General features: G+C 44.5%; 1 protein-coding gene across 1 annotated transcript in view; it reads left to right on the plus strand.

Moving 5' to 3' along the window:
* T265_09813 (hypothetical protein) overlaps positions 1-19,788 on the plus strand; it is a gene marked incomplete at both ends in the record, with an annotated part of 72,073 nt that overhangs the window by 39,515 nt on the left and 12,770 nt on the right. The window contains 4 exons of the mRNA XM_009175996.1: positions 1,886-2,051; positions 8,116-8,296; positions 8,807-8,875; positions 16,733-16,828. Of these exons, the coding sequence (XP_009174260.1) occupies positions 1,886-2,051; positions 8,116-8,296; positions 8,807-8,875; positions 16,733-16,828 (512 nt within the window). The remainder of the gene's footprint in view (positions 1-1,885; positions 2,052-8,115; positions 8,297-8,806; positions 8,876-16,732; positions 16,829-19,788) is intronic.

Here is a 19,788-nt window from a genome sequence, read left to right on the forward strand (position 1 = left end):
ACTTTTGAGCATTAATGTTGCATCCAGACTATTTGAAAAACTTGTGAATACGTTACACCAGTTATGCGAGGAATTTACTTTTTAATTAATAAGGTGACGCGCCAATCTCATACAAACCGGTTTCTTTGGTTGCATCAGTTGTAGAGACCTGACGAGGAATGCGCATTCCATTCGATTGGAGTAACACTATAAGGTCACAGTTAGTTCGAAAAGTCAACGCCCTCCATTTCCACGCAAATATTGCAAGTTCCGATTGAGACATACGTTTCTGCGCAGGGCAAGGTCACGCTCAGCTGACATTTCTTGCCTGCCGGTGATCTGAATGCCAAACCTCCCTGTTTTGAACCCACTTGTTTTACGTGCCGTGTGAAGAGCACATTGTGACGATCACAATTCACACAGCCCGCGCATCCATCTTACCGGTATGTGGAGATATCACCATCTCAGCTGGAGTGTGTGCATTTGAGACACCGGACAAGAAGTATACCTGGTCACTTGAGCGAATTTTGTACACGGCTGACATGCGGCTTATCAGTGTCCTGACAGGTAAACATGTCCCCAGAAGTAGGCAATAGTCAGACCAACGAATCATCTTCCATCCCCGTTGTAAAGGGATACTATCACACGCCACGAATCCATTTATTCAAACACATCGTATGACAGCCAAGCATCATTGTTGAGCACTGATGTGCCGTCCATGATGATGAAGAACTGAAGGCTGAATGATTCCTCCTGTGGTTGTTTACTCACCATTGAGAACGGTATTTATCGAGGAATAGCCGTAGTCAGCTTGCTCTCGCTTAAATTGAAATGCACGTTTTGTTAATTATTCCCTACTCGTGACGCGCGTTCGATTATCTCTTCTGGTTCCCCATAGTCTGGCGGGGACAGTGGTAGCTGAAACGTGTCCTTGCACTAATTGCGAGCAAAAGATCCAACTACTCTAATTAATGATGAAAACTACTTCATATTGCATAACTGCTCCGTGTAAGGCATTTCATTTTGTGTTCTGAAAGGCTTCTTCCAATTGGAAAGCATCCCACAGTTGACTAGAAACACTAAAGCGAAGAGTGCAATGATGACACCGCACACGTTAACCTAGATTAGAACAAACGACACCTATCGAGTGAGCGTCTGCTGTGACCAAATAGCATCAGACCTGTGTCAAGGCTCAGCACAGAGCCCATGCCCTTGTTGTGACCCGTGTCTCAAACCCACACGATCAACTCATCCTCCTGCACACGCCGGTGCTTGACAGTCTGTGTACGTTTTTTGTGAGTGATGTAGATCTTGTGCCTCTGTGTAGGTGGTGTCGTCCTTACCCTTTAGGATCCAGTGTGCGGCCCTTTATTAAGTGCTGGTCGGTGATAAACCAACTTATTTGCCATTTGAGATCATCGCAGCAAATTTCTGGGTACAACAGTGCTATTAACGGTGACTCTCTACCACTGCAATAAAAACCTCACTTGAAGGCATTCCGTTCTGTCATAGCCGTTCTTCCGTTGGGACTGCTTGGTCGGTCTTATTAAATTACTGTTATGATTCATACATAACGGTTTTCCACATTTGCAGTAGCACTAGCCGGGACAGCCTCGTTCCATCGCTACCTTCTTTATGATTTCTTCCCAGAAACATGGGAGGTAAATATTATATTAACAAAAATTTCAATTCGCTTCACTACCTTCTGGGTTCCCATTCACTTCGCTATCGTTTGAACAGTTTTCCACTTGTCCTGGATCGCCAGGTCAACGCTTTTGTTTCGTTGACATCCGACGAAATCATGACCATTGCCTTTGTTGTGTAGTTGGTAGTTATTTGTGCCGCATATTCGCTAGGTGCATTTTCGGTTTGTCTTAGCATCTGTTTATCTTTGACACATGAACAGGCGCTTTCAACCTACAACTAAAATACCAAACACACGTGGATGTCACATCGCCAACGTCATACGCAACCCGTACAATGGAATGAAGTATCTATGTGGTGCCATTGACAAATCAATTTTTGTCATGGAGTGGTATAATCCGCGAAGTACTTTCATTGAAGTCAAGCGGGTAAGTGACTGTCCATAATATTTTTAGCATGATTGTGTGTTGGTTCACTGCCAAGGGAAGTTTTGTTCCTCCGCTTTCTGTGGTTTAAATCTGTGTCCTCTGTATTAGTTCCTTTTTTGCTGACGTAGTTCCTTCACGTCCTACTGCCATTGCTTTCGCCTTCTATCAATCAACGATGGTTGGTTGGGTGTATCTCACCGTTACGCCCCTAAAATCAGTCGCCGCACGACTGAACAACATTTTTACACAGACGATTAGAAGCATAATCCAAACAACCACCTCTTCTCCATTTCACTTTCGCGGTTATTGTTGTTGCATCGTCGTCGCATTCCGGAAGCCATCATTATATTCTTCATAGGCAAAGTGTCAGCGTTGGTACTGATGCTCCACCACCCCACAACGACAACGTTTGCCTGATTCAAAGCTTCAAAGAGGAAATGGGAAAAGAGTTGATGTGATAGGGTCCTGGAGCTACCCTACGAATGGTGTTCTTACTCCCATGTGATTCATCAAATAATTCCGAAATAAACTGACAGCCCGAACGCCATTGAAGACACCTATACGCCATTTTCTGTAACCTATCCACCCAAGCTCAACTCGAGCCATATCCTTGAGGGTGGACCACACCAGTAACACCTGAATTCCTTGCAATCTCTCACATCCGTCTGTCATCCCCTACTTTTTTCCACCTCTAATTTTGCACGATTGTCAATCAGGCATGGAAACCACAGTCGTTTTGGCAAACGGTCTTTCGGCGTGCGTAGAGCCGAGCCACCCCAGTTGATGGTGCTGGATGTTCTTGCGTAGCTGTTTTACTTGCTGCGTGACCAGTTCCCTGCTTCCTAGGTACCTCGTTACAAATTCGTTGATGGCATCCGGCACCGGGGACACTCTTGGGGCGTCGCTGTTCAACAATTGAAAATATCTCACATCATCTGTTCACGAAAGCCATGTTTCGCAACCGTACAACAATACAGTACACTGCGACACTTGAAACCTGTTGATTTGCATTTTCCGATGCCGCAAATGATACAAACTAACAAGTGTGATCCGGGCCTTTGAGGATCGTGCACTGGCTACAACAGAAAAAACACTTCCATCAGAGCTAACACAATTACCGGGATGTGGGGAAACCTACAAAACCTCCGGTGCCTTCTCTGAATTGCAAAGGACATGTTCAGAGAGCGGAAATTCTGAAGCACGACTTTGAAGGTGTAAGACGTGTGTCGAAAGGTGGTACGATTGTGGACAGTTCATTCAACAGAGTTTTATTGTGTCTTCGTCATCAAAGATGTGGACCATATCGTCCTCGTACTCCAGATCGACAAGAGTCCTACCTGCAACAATTTGAACGCCTTGGTTTCGAAGACCTAGCACTCGCCTGATTATTTCATCATTGTTGAAGTGGATATCCTTGTCTGACACCAATTTTTATGGGGAAGCTTTTGGAGAGCTCACCATACACTCTCACCCTTCCAGAAGTATGTGAATATTGGGATTGGATTATGTTTACGAACTTCTGGGGCATACCCTGTTTAGCAAGTGTAGTTAACAGCACTGACCTGTCGACAGAATCGAACGAACCCTTTAAGTCAAGGAATACCAAGATTCTGCGTCGTCTGTAAATTTGGCGTTGCTCTAACACTTGACAGAGTGTGTGGTCGGAGCAGCCTTTAGCCGGTCGGAACTCTACTTGATTCTCATAGATCAAGTATTCGCGTGTTGCCTTGAGGCGGCAAAGAATCGGTGACGACAGAAGACCTGTTACAACGGAAGTCGGACTAACACCTCTGTGATTACTACATTGCAAATGGTCGATATTATCGATCGATTAGCCGCAGTTGCCTGGGTCGGTCTGTTTCTTCCAGGTTACCCGTATAGACTAGACAGACATTGACGAAAGAATTTATCGCCACCCTTGAACTGGGGGCGAGATGGCCTAAGTGGTAAGAGCGTGAATTTACTGACCGGAAGGTCCGTGGTTCGAATCCGACCTCCGCCACTCGACTTCCCCTGTCTAGGTTTGGGCAACCTGGCAGTATCCCAGCCCTCGTGCTTCCTTCGGGTGGCATAGCAGCTAGGCACCGAAAGGGTGCTACAGCTGAACACTTTCTTTCTTTCCTTGAACTGAGCTGAAGGAATGTCGTTGGAAGCAGCTGCAAGATGATGACACTTGAATAGAGACAGATAGTCGGACACTTCTAAGGCTAACGGAGGCTGCATATTCACAATTCTTGTTTCCGTCGGAAATTGAACTGGAAATCACAGATGGCTAAGTGGATTGTATTCTTTCGAATGATATCCTGTGCTTGTGATCTGGTTGCTACTGCGGCCCTCATTCCACTGACAAGAGGCTCCTAAGGGCCTACTGAACGAATCATATGGAATGTTCCGTGGACATTCCAGTATTTTTCGCTTCTTCCTTTTTCCCGGGGTTTCAAGTTCACTAAGCTTCCTCTTATTTGGTGCCGGACTGTGCGTCCCGTCGGGTCGTGGTTTCGACCAGAAGTAATCTGTCGCTGGCCCTCCAGTTCCTCTATGTAATCCAATTCTTAAAAGTGATAAACGTCCTGTTATCACGTCTATCTTTGGGTACGCGACTCTAGCGATGATTAATTGGGTCAGCAGGCAAACATTGGAGATATTGGTCCTGACTTCATGGTTCATGAGCCTTTCTCTGGGCAAGTGGTTTTCACTTGCTTCGCGTAGACCTGTAAACAATGAAATTCAGCGACGCACAAGGGCATGATTGGAGTTCATGAAGACAAATCAGCAGGAGGCTCAAGAGGTTAGAGCACGAATTGACTGATCGGAAGGTCCGTGGTCCGAAATAGACCTCTGCTTCTCGACTTCCTGCTTGGGCAACCTGGCAATATCTCAACCCTCTTTCTTCCTTATGGTGGCATGGCAGCTAGGCACCTAAGAGATGTTACAGCTGAACGGTTTTTTTTATCAGAAGGCGTGACAGGCACCAGTGGGCCGTGGTCATCGTTAACCATTGGCAGTATGGTCTGAGTTTGGACCCGGTTCGTTGATAGCACTGCCTAGTCAAACCACTTCTGCTTTCTCTGAAATGCGTACTACAGAGGAACAGTCTTTGATCAACACGAAGCTACAATAGGTTCCCTTCGTTGTGTGTCAGATCGAAAGTGACCATGCAGTTGAGCCTTATCAACTCCAGGCCCACCTCCCTGGACGTTTGTGCCACCAGCCAGCGTAACCATGTCTGAACTTCTAGACCAACCCGAGCATCACAAAAACTGTCTTTAGAAGATGCACGACTGCAGTCCCTCGGAGAATAAGGAAGTACAATAAACAGGGAGCGGTGAACCCTTTTCGAGAAGTCACAGCTCTGTGTTCTTTAGCGATCCTTGTCATCTCTTTTCAGTGAACTTCAAATATATGATAGTCTTGAGTTTGTGAGTGACGAATTTCTGTCAGCATTTTCATATGGGGACGAGATAGCGCTTCGTTCAGGGCGCGAACTTACTGAACGGAAGGTCCGTTGTTCGAATTCGCACTCTGCATCTCGACTTCCTTTGTTTGGAATTGGGAAACCTGGCAGTATCCCAGCCCTCGTGCTTCCTTCGGGTGGCATGGCAGCCAGGCATCGAAAGTCGTTACAGCTGAACTATTTTCTATATGGTGGGCAGCCCATCTTTAACTCTCTTCTAACCAATATTTTGGATCCGCAGAACCAATTGTGTTGCTGTTATTCGGCTTTGCCTATCCAACCTGAACCATAATGATTATGGCTGCTCGTAAGAATTAGTTTTCATTGGTACTGCATGAAATAATTATTGGGCCAACTAGCTTTCGTCGGATATTTCGGCTGTCTTGCTGTAGGCACTTCAAAATTAGGAAGATAATCAAACAGATGCGATCGCTCATGATGTCAGGTGATCCAGAGTGATGTTTCAGCTAGGTTTAGTTGCAGCGTCAAATTTGACCGCGGTATGCGAAATGGAGGTTCAATTGCCTTGAGGTACAAAGCATGCGGCCTGAACTAAACGCTAGCTGGTCTCACTGTTCTACCCTTTTATATTGCGTAGTATTTAATGTTCGCTGGATCGAATACATGGAAAGTCAGGGCAAAACTATGGGTTTAAAGAAAAATTGATCGTTTAGCTGTATCACCCTTTCGGTGCCTAGCTGCCGTGCCACACGAAGGAGGGCTGGGATACTGCCAGGTCGCCCAAGCCTAGACAGGGGAAGTCGAGAGGCAGAGGTCGGGTTTGAACCACGAACCTTCCGGTCAGTAAATTCGCGCTCCAACCACTTGGTCCAACTTGCCCCAAAACTATGGGTCCAAGCATAACTAATAAAGCTGTGGACAACTGCGACTTGCTAATCATGAAGAGTAGATTCCATTGATGTCCTTGTGGGACTCTTATTAATTTCATTGCTCTTAACATTCGAAAAACCGCACTATACTGCTTTCGTTTGGGCGTCTGCAGTAGACGGTACGCCATATATTGACCGTCTTACTTCCGTGTTCCATCTAGTGACGCAGATTCGTTCTCCATGTGTGATTAATTTTCGGACCATCCGAAAGCAGCTATCGCTTTAGCGGAGATGGGTTAATTGCTCGACGTGGGTCGCGTCTGTTTCTAGCCTTTTTCAGGCTTGACATGATTACTTCAGTAAAAATGAAGTCGTTGATTTATAGTTTACATTATTCTGGGCCATCTTTGTTGCTTTTGCGACTGTGGCCTCTCAGTGAACGCCTGATCCAATTTGTGCATGAGGCCGTCAACTTTGATAATAAGTCTAGTATTAGCCGTCTAACATGGTTTTGTTTGATAAAATGGTGACAACGAAAATGCACCGATCGAACGTGATTTGACCAGTTTGTCCAAACCAAATTTACTGTGCCTGCGCGTACTAGGAGTACAGCAACTGGTGGGCTCATCTCCAGATCTGCAACACTGGAGGGAGTCGAGTGTTGAAAGCAGTTTATCTCCTGTGACCTTCAATAATTACATGCTTTTTATTCGATACGCTCATTCTGGACAAATCAGGTGGATTAGTGTACTGTTAGCACGAGTTTAGGGAACAAGTTCGAGGTTACGAAAGGTGCAGTCAGTCGGTGGCTTGTTGGCTGAGCTGAGCAACTTGTTTGCAAACGTTTCATCACCAATCATCAGTGCGCTTTTGGGGAGCGTAGTGGTGAGTAACGGAGCGGTGAAGCGTAGCCGCAACCACTAACTCACCCTACCCTCCCCTAATAACGCAATGATGATGTCACCTCGATTGACGATGAAACGTTTGCATTCAAATCGCCCAACTCAACGAACAAGCCAATAACTATCTGAGCTACCAACATTTTCCCCTATAGGTGTAGTCAGTGATCTATGTCGGGGAAAATGGTCAGCCCGCAAAGAGCGAAAATGCTGAAGTCAAACCAACTACCCTCCTCAACATTTGCTGATCTTGTACCGTTCAGTGGAGTGGAATTCGCGGAACATATCCAGCCTGTTGTCCAATCTTAGGAGTCGGGCTCCATAGAACAAATCAAGTAGTTCGATAAATTGCCGAGGGTCCAGTGAGATACATGTTATTCCGTGCACCATTCGAACATAACTAAGTAAATAATAACGAGTAACTAAATGGACAATTTAAAACATAACTCTTTACTTTATTGGAAATGAAGTATCACGGGGAGAGCGCTATACGTTGCGATGCATGAGTTTCCTGTCGTTAGGGTAGCCACATTCTACGAGTGGCAGAATATTGAAGTCACTGCACTTGGTGATTTGGGCAAATTCGTATTCGAATTTGTACCTGTTGTAAAGAGTTAAAACATGTTTTTCACATTGGTGTTTTTTCCAGTGTCTGAACTTCCATGTCATGTTACAAGCCATAATAAAAACTGTTACAACTCAACAAAACTAATGGTGTTTTACCATTATTGATATCCGAGCATGGTCTGCCTCTATTGACGAATAGCCGAAATATCCTAGAAAACAAGGCTTTATGATGATTCTGCGCCTCTTACCACTCGTTGCTGGTACTTGTTTCATTTCTTTTTATTCTATCTTTTTCGGTGACTTTGTCAACACAGGTTGCGGTGCCCAACATGCCCAGTCCCGTGTTGAATTTCGACCTCATCATTTGTCAAGACCAACCGCTTCCTCTGGTCTGCCTCGGTGTATTTGCCACACCGGATCCGCTGTGTTACAAACTACATTTGGTTAACCTGAATGATGGTGGCGTCGAGTCGTCCACCAACAGTCCTCTCAATCGTGAGTTTATTGTTTATTCAGTTTGCAAATAATCTCTAACAGTGTGTTATTGTTGTGATGAACTATTGTTAGATACCGTTCTACTTGGGCAACTCCCTTCATGGATCCAAAACAGCCACTTTTGTAAACGTCATTTGTCCTATTCAATTCAAGGACTGACTCCCACCATCGATTACGTGCCTTGTTTGCAGATATTCTAAACACCTGAAACTCCATTGATCCTTCATTGTGGAGTGGGAGTGGGCAGATATGCTTTTTAAGCGCACTAAATGTTCTTAGGTTCTCCTACTTCCCATACTTCAAAACGCAGTTTCATGCAGACACACTTGGTTCTTTTAAACTGGCTAGAAGTATAGTAGTTTTCCTTGTAAACTGGCTAGAAGTATAAGTAGTTTTCCTAGTGTCAATTTTTTCCCAGTAATCTGAAATGTTGTTCCCCACCCGTTCCACTAAACACAGCCGATACTAGACGTATGTTCATGTTTTGTCACATTTTCTGTTGTTCAATAGATGAGGATCAACTGCAAGTAATCAAAGTGGTCCAACTGGAGTATAACACACTTCTGATTTGCTTTCCGAGTAAGTAATGTGATTGTCGGTGGATTAATCATGTTTTATTTTTCATTGCACCCTGTATTTGGCGTCAAAGTGGTATATCCCCGAACCTCTAGGGACGTGTGCGGACTGTGTGAAGCCGGTTGTGAGACTTGGTCTGTCCGAGCAGCGGAACTTAGACATCTTCAGGTGTTTGACAATCGTTGTCTCGGAACCATAGCTCGTGTGGATTGGTGTCGGCGTATCCGTAACGAGGCAATTAGAAAGCACGTTTTGGGTTGAGCAACGGGTACTTCCATCGAAGGATGTGTCCAGCACCAGAAGTTCGGTTGGTTGGAACATGTGTTGTATATGCCGAACTAGCGTTTGCCGAAGAGTCCTGTTTTCCATTCCCAAATCAGAGTAGCGGAAGCAAAGAGGTGACCAACCTTTGACCTGCCAGAGGGGCATGAAAGAGATTGCGAAACGCTTGGGTGCTGTCGGTGCTACTCACCTTCCAGGGTCCCCACTGCGCCGGGTTGGGTACGCTGCAAGATATGGCTGCGAACCGATTTCAGTGGCGTTCTTGTTATCAGTTTCTGCCCTGATTGCCTGAATGAGTGTCTGGAGGGGTATGGACCTCAGAATGATTGTAGTAAGATAGCATCAAGTCCCTTCCACGTTCACGTTTATTCCTTTCTTCACAATATGGCTCAAATAAACCATGGTTGTACGGCAGCGAAGCATCGGTGTGTAACACTGATGCCATGCTGTTGATGATCTTGATGATGACTATTTGACGTTTTTGACCGGAGTAGAGTTTTGCTAGAACACTGATACCTAAAGACCAGTTTTTGCCTTTTGATACGTTCCTATCAAGGCTTACAGTATGTACAGTTTCATGTTAAACGAGATATCGGTACGAACTGTTCATCGGTCATCATGCGCGTGCAATCCACTCGGTGATGTTGCTGCTTTTGGGGTCAGTATGTGTTCGATTTCTGTTTTCTGTCCGTTGTATATGATGACTCGATTGCTTCAGCCTACTTCTCGTCAATCGTAAACGGTTCAGCTTAGCATTGCAGATCGATATTGCGGAAAGTGTTAACAAACTAGTTTTTGGGCTCCCGGAGCTCAGACTACAAGTCAGGTCCCCAGACACGCTTAGCGCGTCACCATTGCCTTGTTTAAGTTACCCACAGGCTTTGTCGAGATGATTGCACGACATTATTTCTCCGTCTAAGGTTTTATCATTGGAACTTTTTTCACGTAGTCTCCAGATGAAGGTTTTTCAAAGTCGAACCACACCTGTATTGATATCAGGGTTTTAACCCAGAGCGACCTTCGGTTCTGTTTCGATGTTCGCAATGTGTTGGAATATTGGTAACTCGGGTACTTTAGTTGGTATTTAATCAGGTGGCTGTTGATCCGTTCACCTAGCTTGGCAATTGTTTTGCAAACGTTTCGTCCCCATTCCTGGAGACGTTCTCAGTGCGCTGTTGGGTGGGCAGTCCATCTCTGCGTGCTTGTGTCTATATGGTTTACAAAGGGTAGCTTTTGCGCTGTAATCTGATTGGCCATTGACAATCATCGCACTTGGATTCTGTTTGATATGTTCATAATCTGTTGCGTCGTGGTTTGCATTTCTTGGTTTCTGCGGCCACGCTGCCATTGAAATTGCCTGCCATTATTGTTTATTCTGGTTGGTCCGTTCACGATCTGTATTGCGTTTTGGTCGGCTTCTCTGTTGTTTGGTTGGTTGATGGTGTGTCTCTTACTTTTAAAAATTTGTAGTTCTATTAATTCCTTCTTTGAATCCTTGTTGGACTTCGGGTTTTATGGTTCCAGATTTCCTTTTGTTCTCAGAGGTTGGTATTGCTTCTTCAGTCGAGTACCACGCCTCCATAAACTCGTGCTCTTTCTTTGTTTTTGCTTGGCCAAGTGTGCTTATGTTATTCCAATCGAATTTGTATCCTTGTCCCTCTTCGTATGCAGACAGGAACGAGAGTTGATCGTACATTGTCTTCTCCATTGCATTAGGTATCCCATTTGCCCGCTTAAGTTGTCTGATATTTTTGTAGGGTACATAGATTTGGTCATAACTACATGCCAGCTATGCGATTTTGTGGTGGAGCACCATGCGTCCAGAAAGCCCCTTATTTAACATGTTTCTGCACTCTAAGATCTCCAAGTCTTCTAGACTGACTTTCTATCCTTCTTTCTCTTCGCGTATTGAAGACAGATAGAGTAAATTATACCTTCCAAGTGTTGCATCGTGTTCTTTCATCCGTTTTTATAGTTTTTACTTGGTTCAACGTAGTATCTGCAGCAGTCCGCGCAGTTATTGCGGCAAACAAGATTGTTCCTGTAGCCGTCGGTTAGTGGGCTCCCAGAGTTCCTTTTTGGTAATAGTGGACATGCTGAGGTCAACCACATTGTTTATGTACGATAGGATGATTTGTTTGCTTTCTGCTCATGTTGGTTTTGCTGTCTGGGAGCCATTTTCTACAAACGTTTAATGAAATTTCGTGGGTAGCCATTGTTTCTCAATGCTCAGCACTGATGATTTTTCCTCGTCCTCCTCAGCTCAGCTATACTGCATAGTGTGCCCTCTTCCCTGATTAGAGTTTGGGCGCAACTCCTTTTGTACCTCATTGGGTGATTGCTATGGTAACTCAGTATCTGGTACGTGTACATTCTTTTCTGATAAACATGTTTGAAGATACCCATCTGCAGTCCCACAAATCATTACGTCCAAGAAAGACAGCTGATTGTTCCTTCCAAGTTCCAGCGTAAATCTGATGTCTTCGAATAGATTAGTTAGAAGTCTGTATGAGTGCTTCACTTCCAACCGTTTAATAATGACGAAGTTATCATCTACATGGCGGATCCAGAGTTTGAGGTCGATTATTGGCAGGGCCATATGCTTCAGTTTCTGTATTACTCCCTCGGCAATTAATCCGGATGATCCCATTGGGTTTCCTCTCAATTGTTGATAAATTTCTTCGTCGAATATGATGTATGTCTATTCAAAGCCCAGTTGTTGCGCACTGAAGGCGGTGTCGGTCCTTGGCTTCCCGTTCCGCCCTGTATGGTATATCAAAAGGCACGGTAGCTTGAGACAGTCTTATGGAGACAAAGGACAATTACTGCAACTGTATTTATAAGATTGGTACATAATGTTCCGTAAGCTGACGCTAAACCCCGGCCTATAAATGCTCCATCCAGAGTGGCGGACATGACCAATCAAGGGATGCCTTCGTTCAGTCCGCATATGACACCCGTTCAATCGACGTGATGTTCGGTTGTTAAGGACAGCTGGCCTCTGGACACCTCCCCCTTGGAGATGCTGTGCGTCGGATCGCTGTTTTTATTTGACTTTTTATTACTCGGGAAGCTTCTGTAGTTTGTTGGTCCATCCCTGGGGCAGTGAGCATGCTGATTTGGGATCTGGCGCAGATAGTTCTACTTCGAAGCGATGTCTTTCTGGACGGACATATCGTCTTTCGCTTGACCGCCAGAACTGATACAGTTGTCCAGGTACACAAACTTGTCTACTACCTCAAACTGCTCATGCGCAGTCATGAGCCTAGGGTTCGAACCTACTCAGTCTTGCAATAGCAATATTGTGGAGCGCATGCCAAACCGTAACTTGGGCGCTGCTACGGCCAAAAAGTCTATCCCGCACGTAATTGGCCAAAAGATCGATTACCGGTCCAGCGTCAAGTCGATCTCTAAGTGGTCGTACGTCTTGACCCACAGCCAATTATGATCCAATATCTGCCAGTTGCCAACGCCGCTTCCAGAAGTCGTCAGAATTTCCAGAATGTTGTTCCCTCATACAATTTTGTAACTACGCGTTGTACATATGTTTTCGATATGCTTTTGAACTTATGATCCAATATCTGCCAGTTGCCAACGCTGCTTCCAGAAGCCGTCAGAATTTCCAGAATGTTGTTCTCTCATACAATTTGTTAACTACGCGTTGTACATATGTTTTCGATCTGCTTTTGAACGTTAATACACACTGGTGATTGCTTTGACAGGAAGGCCATCTTGGTAGGTTCAGACCAAGAACTATGGTGAGAAAATGCCGTTATTAGAGTAGGCTCGTACCATATAATTTGGGGTTCAAATAGACTGTAACGCCTATTCGCTCTCTACTCTGCCTGTCAGTCTCAAAGAATATGGGGGAACAACGATTGTTCTGATAGCTGTAGTTCTACTGGGGCGGGATGGGCCAAGTGGTTAGAGCGCGAATTTACTGACCGGAAGGTCTGTGGTTCGAACCCGACCTCTGTCTCTCGATTTCCCCTGTCTAGGCGTGGGCAACCTGGCAGTATCCGAGCCCTCGTGCCTCCGTGTGGCATGGCAACTAGGCACCGAATGGGTGCTACAGCTGAACGGTTTTCTTGTATGTCTACTATGCTACACAGGTTTGTATCTGTTTGCTTTTTGGATCACAGTTCACTATCCCCTACGCATATCTATTCGAAAAGTCTTTCGGGCATGCAATGGGACCTTGTAAGAATAGAATTTGTGGTTGAATATTATGGACTGTGAACACAAAGCATCATAGAGTCTAGGTACGCTTTGGTTTTTAAAAACCTGATGAACCTCATTTCACAGGGCCAAGTGACGGTACTTAAAGTTGCCACCAAAAATTAGCACTTTCGATATCTGAATGCGCGTGAACATGTCCGTGATTTTCGCTAAGGAATTTATGAGTGGCAGTTGTTTTTCGCGGCTTTCTTCTCCTTCTCTGTGGTAATGTATCCTATGTTCATCTTGTGTTTACGCATCTTAAAGGTGGCATTTTACATGTGGGCAATAGCACTTTGGCTGTTCACTGCAACTACCTTCTGTTGCAGAACCCTCGCAAGTGTAACTTTCTTACCATGAATTACTTGATGATGTCAAACCCATCTAGTAACGGCATTTACCCGGTATGTACGTCTCACATGAAATTTCCACTCATTTGGTTCGCTTTGATCAGAGTCTAGATTTGAAGTTGTTCTGTGGCTATCGCCTACAATCGATGAGCTAGACCGTGAACACTAACCACGGAATTGGTGCACCGGGCCCAATAGCACAATTGACGGGCCTATGTTGACAGACCAAGTTCAAATGGATGTATCAGCCGCCTACCAAGGTGTTTATTTTCGACGGCCTTGTTGTTTACAATTCGCGCCTTGTTTTTGACTTTCTAACCTATGCGGACCACACATACAGACAATGTGTTTCTGTGGCGGAGACGGCCTATGTACATCGTTTTTTGTACCGAATACAACGGTGTTGCACCTTGTTGTTAAAAGTCCGCAGCATAAATGGTGGAAGTCAAACTGTCCACAGTTTCTCATTGGGAAATTCTCAACCGCAGACTCATAGACTCAGCCACTTGAACAACGTCAGTGTTGACACCGAATCTAAGCAGGACTTAACTTGATGAATGAAAGGGTAATGTAGGCGCCATCTCCCTAGGCATTCTGTGCTATATTGACGTATGTAAGCACTACCAGCTCAACCTTTGAGTGTGAAGTTGGCAGGTGTATTTTCTGATCGTCCGAGTTCTGGTTGCGACGATGACATTTATATACTGTTATTAATAACGTTGCCTCCCATTTTTGTGTCCTTGTACATCATTTCACCTGCAAAGTCATGGTGCTGGCACAATGCACTTAAGTCACCTGGAGAAATGTCACCCCTTCAGGGGGTAGTGTGGTTTGTTTAAGGTTCCTCGGGCTGCTTACTGAAAAGCCCTTATGACTCCCGTGGTGCTGACGAGTAACAAAACAATAAAAAGATACCACTAGTTTGCCAACCTTTTGGTTCTTTTAGAACTATGGGGACGAGATTGATCAATTACGTCAATGAGGGACCACGCCAGATATATGTAAATGACTTAGTCTAGTTCCTTTGTCCAGTTTGTTCGAACCTGAGCAATTTACGAAGAACCTTATAATAACTGATGTGGCGTGTGAAAATCATAAAACAGAGCCATCTGTACGTGACTATGTTGGAGAAAAATGAACATGCGATACAGCAGAGGCTGTGGCTGTGTACGCATTTCGAGCCACCAGCAATCGGCAATTTTGGGTAGTTGTGCTACGAGAGACTGAGGATTTCGTTAGCTGTACGATAAGCTGCTTGGTTCGCTTATCAAGTGAGCAGCATGGAACGACGACGTACAAGATGATGCGAAACCATGACATTGAATGTGGCATTCACAAGGTTCATATCCAGTGCCACCTCATGGATCTATCTATTTCTTGTGGGCTATGAGACGGCACTTGTATAATATGGTGTGCTTTTGAGCTTCGATTTCGGTGGTACCTAGGTCCAATGTGTGCTTCTTTGGCTTGATAATTGAACTAGAAAACGATGAGTTTTCGAGCTAGTTTGGTGTGGAAAGAAGGTTACATATAGTATGAAGGAAAAAGTCTGCCCTCTCTGCTGCCGCTGATGATGATAATGATGATTCCGGGGCAAAAGTACCTCTGCAAATAATCGCCACCTTTCTGTATGCCTCCATGCCCTGATGTTAGCTGTTTCCCTTCTGGGTTGATCCCTCTCCGAAACCCTTTAAAATTGAAATTAGCATAACCATTTATCACAACAGCCTGAAAACGCGTGCTGTACCATGGTAGCGTTCCGAGTTATTTTGTGATAAAGACATCGAGCGAAACGTTGCCTTGAAGAAGAGGACTAAGTCCAGTTCAAGGGCTATCGAACAGTTTGTACCGGTAGTTTTCTGCGTATAGTCATTTTGCTCTTAAAAACATAACTTCACGGAAAGCATCGTTGGCTTTCGATTGCAAAGCGGTATGGTGGAGGCATGAATACTGTGAACTGAGTAGCCTGTCTCAAAGAAATTGACAACCCTGAGAATGGTGACACGTTGTGCTGTGTGGCTTGTGATGACTGATTTGTAATATGTTCGGCGATCCTCCGGGTACGAGGTATTATTGCAGGTATCAGTGCAGCTGCAATTTGCAAGTGACAAACTGACACCTAGTTTGGAAGTATATTCCTTTTTGTCATTGAAAATCGCTAAAAGAAATGAAGGCGCTTTATATGTGCTGTTTGGAGCGGATGTGGATTTCTCTTTGAGGTTCGAAATACGGTCACACTGCAAACTGCCTTGTTACGGTGGTGAGTAGCTGGGTCAATGTACATACGGGAAATCCGTTGATTCAAGCTATCTGGCTACCTTTGAACTGAGCCCACTTTTTTTTTCCCTCAAAGCAATGCGGCTTCCGAAGTCTTTGCTTCATTTTTACCATATCACCAACCGTTAATGCTGAGTGTTCTGCGTTTAAGATTCAAAGAAGAAATTTCAGTGTTAGCATAACTACATACCGGAGTATCGTCCACTGACTCTCCAAGGATCTTCGGATGGGACACGGTAACATCTGGTTGCCGCTTCAGTGAACTCATGTGTCCTAACTACGAAAAGTGTCGCTTACCTTTAAGGCTAACATGGACGCTGCTTGGACAAGAATTCATTTGCGTCCGATCCCCGGTGCACGTCCATCCAGGGTGTGTCTTACTGCGTTGCCTGGCAACCTGTATGTATATGAGCTTACACCGGCTGTTTCACAGCCAACATTTATCGTTCTGTGCAAACTATTCCGGAAATCGGAGTGCCGCAGTAAATGTTCTGGTTTTGTGATTTTTCTCAGTAAACGGCCAGTTGTTTTCCATGTTGTGTTTGTTTGAACCAGTGCGTCACAAGTAAGTTTGCTGAGTCAAATGTACAAAGTGGTTACCGCACATCCACCCGTAATGTTATCTGAATAGGTTATTGCAGATCAACCGTCGTATTTTTTCACCCGCAAATGGCGTGTTCGTGCTGGAATGTCATCAATCATTGCTCATTTTGATATTCATTCCTATTCTCAGCTCATGCGACCATTGTCAATTTGAACGGTATGGTAAAAGTGGATCGACAGGGCTGGAAAGCAGAACTTCAGTTTGGAGCGAGCATTCATTCGATTGGTGAGTTTTTCTAGAGCGAATCTCCACCGGTCCGTTGTGTCCAATCATACATTGTATCCCATTTTTTCACATGTTGAGGGAGAACTGATCCGTCCGTCTAGTGTCACACTTCAGATTTCCTTGAAGTACCCTTGTAACGCCTCGATTGTTCATTTCAGTTTTTTTCGCCAAACAGTGTACTTCAGGTTGGGGTCATATGCTTGACGGCTGAGTTGGCGGTCGGGAAAGCCGGTCTGTACAAATGTCAACCATGTTTCAAACACTAATTAGCAGCACTAATGTTGTTCCAAATCTGTCTTTTGTGCGCATTCATTAGCACTTGGATTTCAACAAACAATCACGCAAGTGGAGAATATGTCTGTCCTAGTGGTCTTACATGCTGGCGGCCTAAAATGTTGACGTCTGAATGTCTAATTACTATCAATTCGTGCTGCGAATTCTGCCGCATCTTAGTCTGTTTGTACTGTTGGTGCTACTTCAGAATGTGGAGACAACACAAGTTTGGTACCCATAAACCTCACTATATCCGGTTGTTGGTTAAAACAGCACCGGTGTTTCGCTGTCGTCAAGTCACACCAGTTGATTTCAATAAAACCCTGATGTTGAGCCTCTTTGAGAGTGTCTTTTGGCCAGTTTTTGTTTCAAATGATTGATATTGCATTCCATCCAACTGACATTCGTTCACTTTCCACTTCCACTTGGTGGTAAGGGCCATCGGACAAATTTTTCATATTAGTCGTGCCGACAGATCTCCGACCACTGTCTCTCCATAATACTTTAAGTAACAGCAGTAGTGGTTTTTCGGTGGTCTAGAAACAAGACAAGTGAGTATTGCAACTAAAGTGTGGAATAAATCAAAGTCCCACTCTGAATGATGTGTTTCACATATTCAACTCCACATCCAGTGATACTTTCGAAGACTTCCGAATGGATGCTACATGTTAGGTGTCTCACACAGGAAGACACGCTGTGAAGTGGATGAAATTTTGTTTGCCCATCTTTTCTTTTAAGTGTACATTCCATGCAGTCGTTTATATTGTCTGGAGTGATCAACGCGAGTTTATCAGAATGTACATATCTTCCTCTACCTTACACAAGTGATATCATAACAAACAGCCTCAGGAGCACTAGTGAAAATGGTTACTACTGTAGTATTTGTCCTCTTCATACACTCACAGGAACTTTCCCAATGGTCGTTGGTTTACTCCCACCTCTGCGAGAAAAAATCGCGTGTACATGAAAAGTCACTTACTTGTGTCCACTTATCTCCACCAGTAGTTGATCGTCACTCCTTAAAACAACACCTTGCACCGGAATCTGCTGCTGTAAGAGCTCGAACAACGTCCGGAGAGTCGTGTAAGACGGAAGTACTTCAGGCTTGACGTTGTTCATTGAAGTATGTAATAAGACTGAACAGATCCTGACTACCAACCATGTCTTGATAGTTTTTAGATTTTAGACTGCTGCTGCTTAGCCAGCTTTTGAAGGCTGTGACTGACGTTGTCCAGAATATATCGGCACAAAATTGCCTTGTGGACAACTGCCCGCAATTAAACGGAATGCCAGTGGTATATATATCCTTATGAGCTTTGTGTTTAACACAAGCCCAGTACATCGTGGTGCGCACCAGTTTGTGCGATACGTTGTTTTCTCCGCCTAATCTCCGTACTATGCCTTGGTGGTTGCCGTTCTCTTCAAGACACTTGATGGACTTTTCAAACATTTAGATCAAACGGCATGCCCATGGACAAAGTATCTTATTATTATTTCGCGAATCACACTGTCATTCCAACTATGGACAAGTTGACGTGGGCATCGCCAACCATACCGAGATCTTTAGCCAACATATATCTCTTCGAAACTGTCTATGATAGCATCAGTGTCAAGCAGCGTGTTATTCTGGAGTAACTCATACGCAGTGTTGGTTTAATCGGGCTAGCGTTCGAATCCCTATGTTGATGTTGATGTCTTTTCATGTCCGTACAATCCCTGGGATTGAACTTTGCGGTAAATTTTTCGTGAGAAATGGGGAAATAACCTTTAATTGTTGAGTCGGGGAAGGCTTCTTCAATATTTCCCTTGGCGGCCTCTTCGTAATCAATAGGTGTGTGAGCAGCTTTAACATGTGATTGATAGCAAGAAGTCCGCCATTTTTTTTATTAAGGGATAGGTGTGTGAGAGGTCGGCAAAGGAAACGCACTTAGAGGCTATGACTCCATCAGCAATCCAGTCAGCGGTGACCTCCAGTTTCCTCATACTTTGGCAATGGAAAAACCAAGCACATGCTGTGTAACGATTCCGTTATCGAATAGCAAAAGACTTGGCCATCAGCTGGAATAACCGTGTTGATGTGGTCCAATGGAATGAGACGGTGGGCTCTGACTACATGTTTTATACGGACGTCGTACGTGTGATGAACCCGATAGTTGAGTTGCGATTCCCCCTTTCTTGATTGCACATTCGTGGCAATTGTCCGTTGTGTGTACCGTTGACTACCCCTAGCTCATATTTCAATTTTATGACGCCCAGACACGAATCACAGAAACGTGATTATGGCCTTTCACACGACTCATTATCCAGTCACCACAAATTTCGGTATTTGCTTTTCAGTGAGGTACTTCTCGGGTTCATAATATGTATTGTTCTCTGTGTTGTTACCTGGAGGTGCGGTGTACTGTATTCGTCATAAACGGTATGCCAAAGTACAGTATCATATATATATATATATATATATATACGATAGTCCCAAGGTAGGCTCTCGAAGCATGCAAATATACGACTCTCCTTGTTCACGTTTTTTTTAGTAAGAGATTCAACATAGGTACTTAAATGGCACGTATGGCTCATCCAACAGGAAGATGGAACAGATGGGCACTTGCCATTGGCTCCATGTTGGGTGAGGTGGAATTTATTACCGGAGATTCCCCCTATCGTACAATCTGGTTGGCGTAAGGAAATGG

The sequence above is a fragment of the Opisthorchis viverrini genome (assembly GCF_000715545.1).
Source record: "Opisthorchis viverrini unplaced genomic scaffold opera_v5_306, whole genome shotgun sequence".
Taxonomy (NCBI): Eukaryota; Metazoa; Platyhelminthes; class Trematoda; order Opisthorchiida; family Opisthorchiidae; genus Opisthorchis; species Opisthorchis viverrini.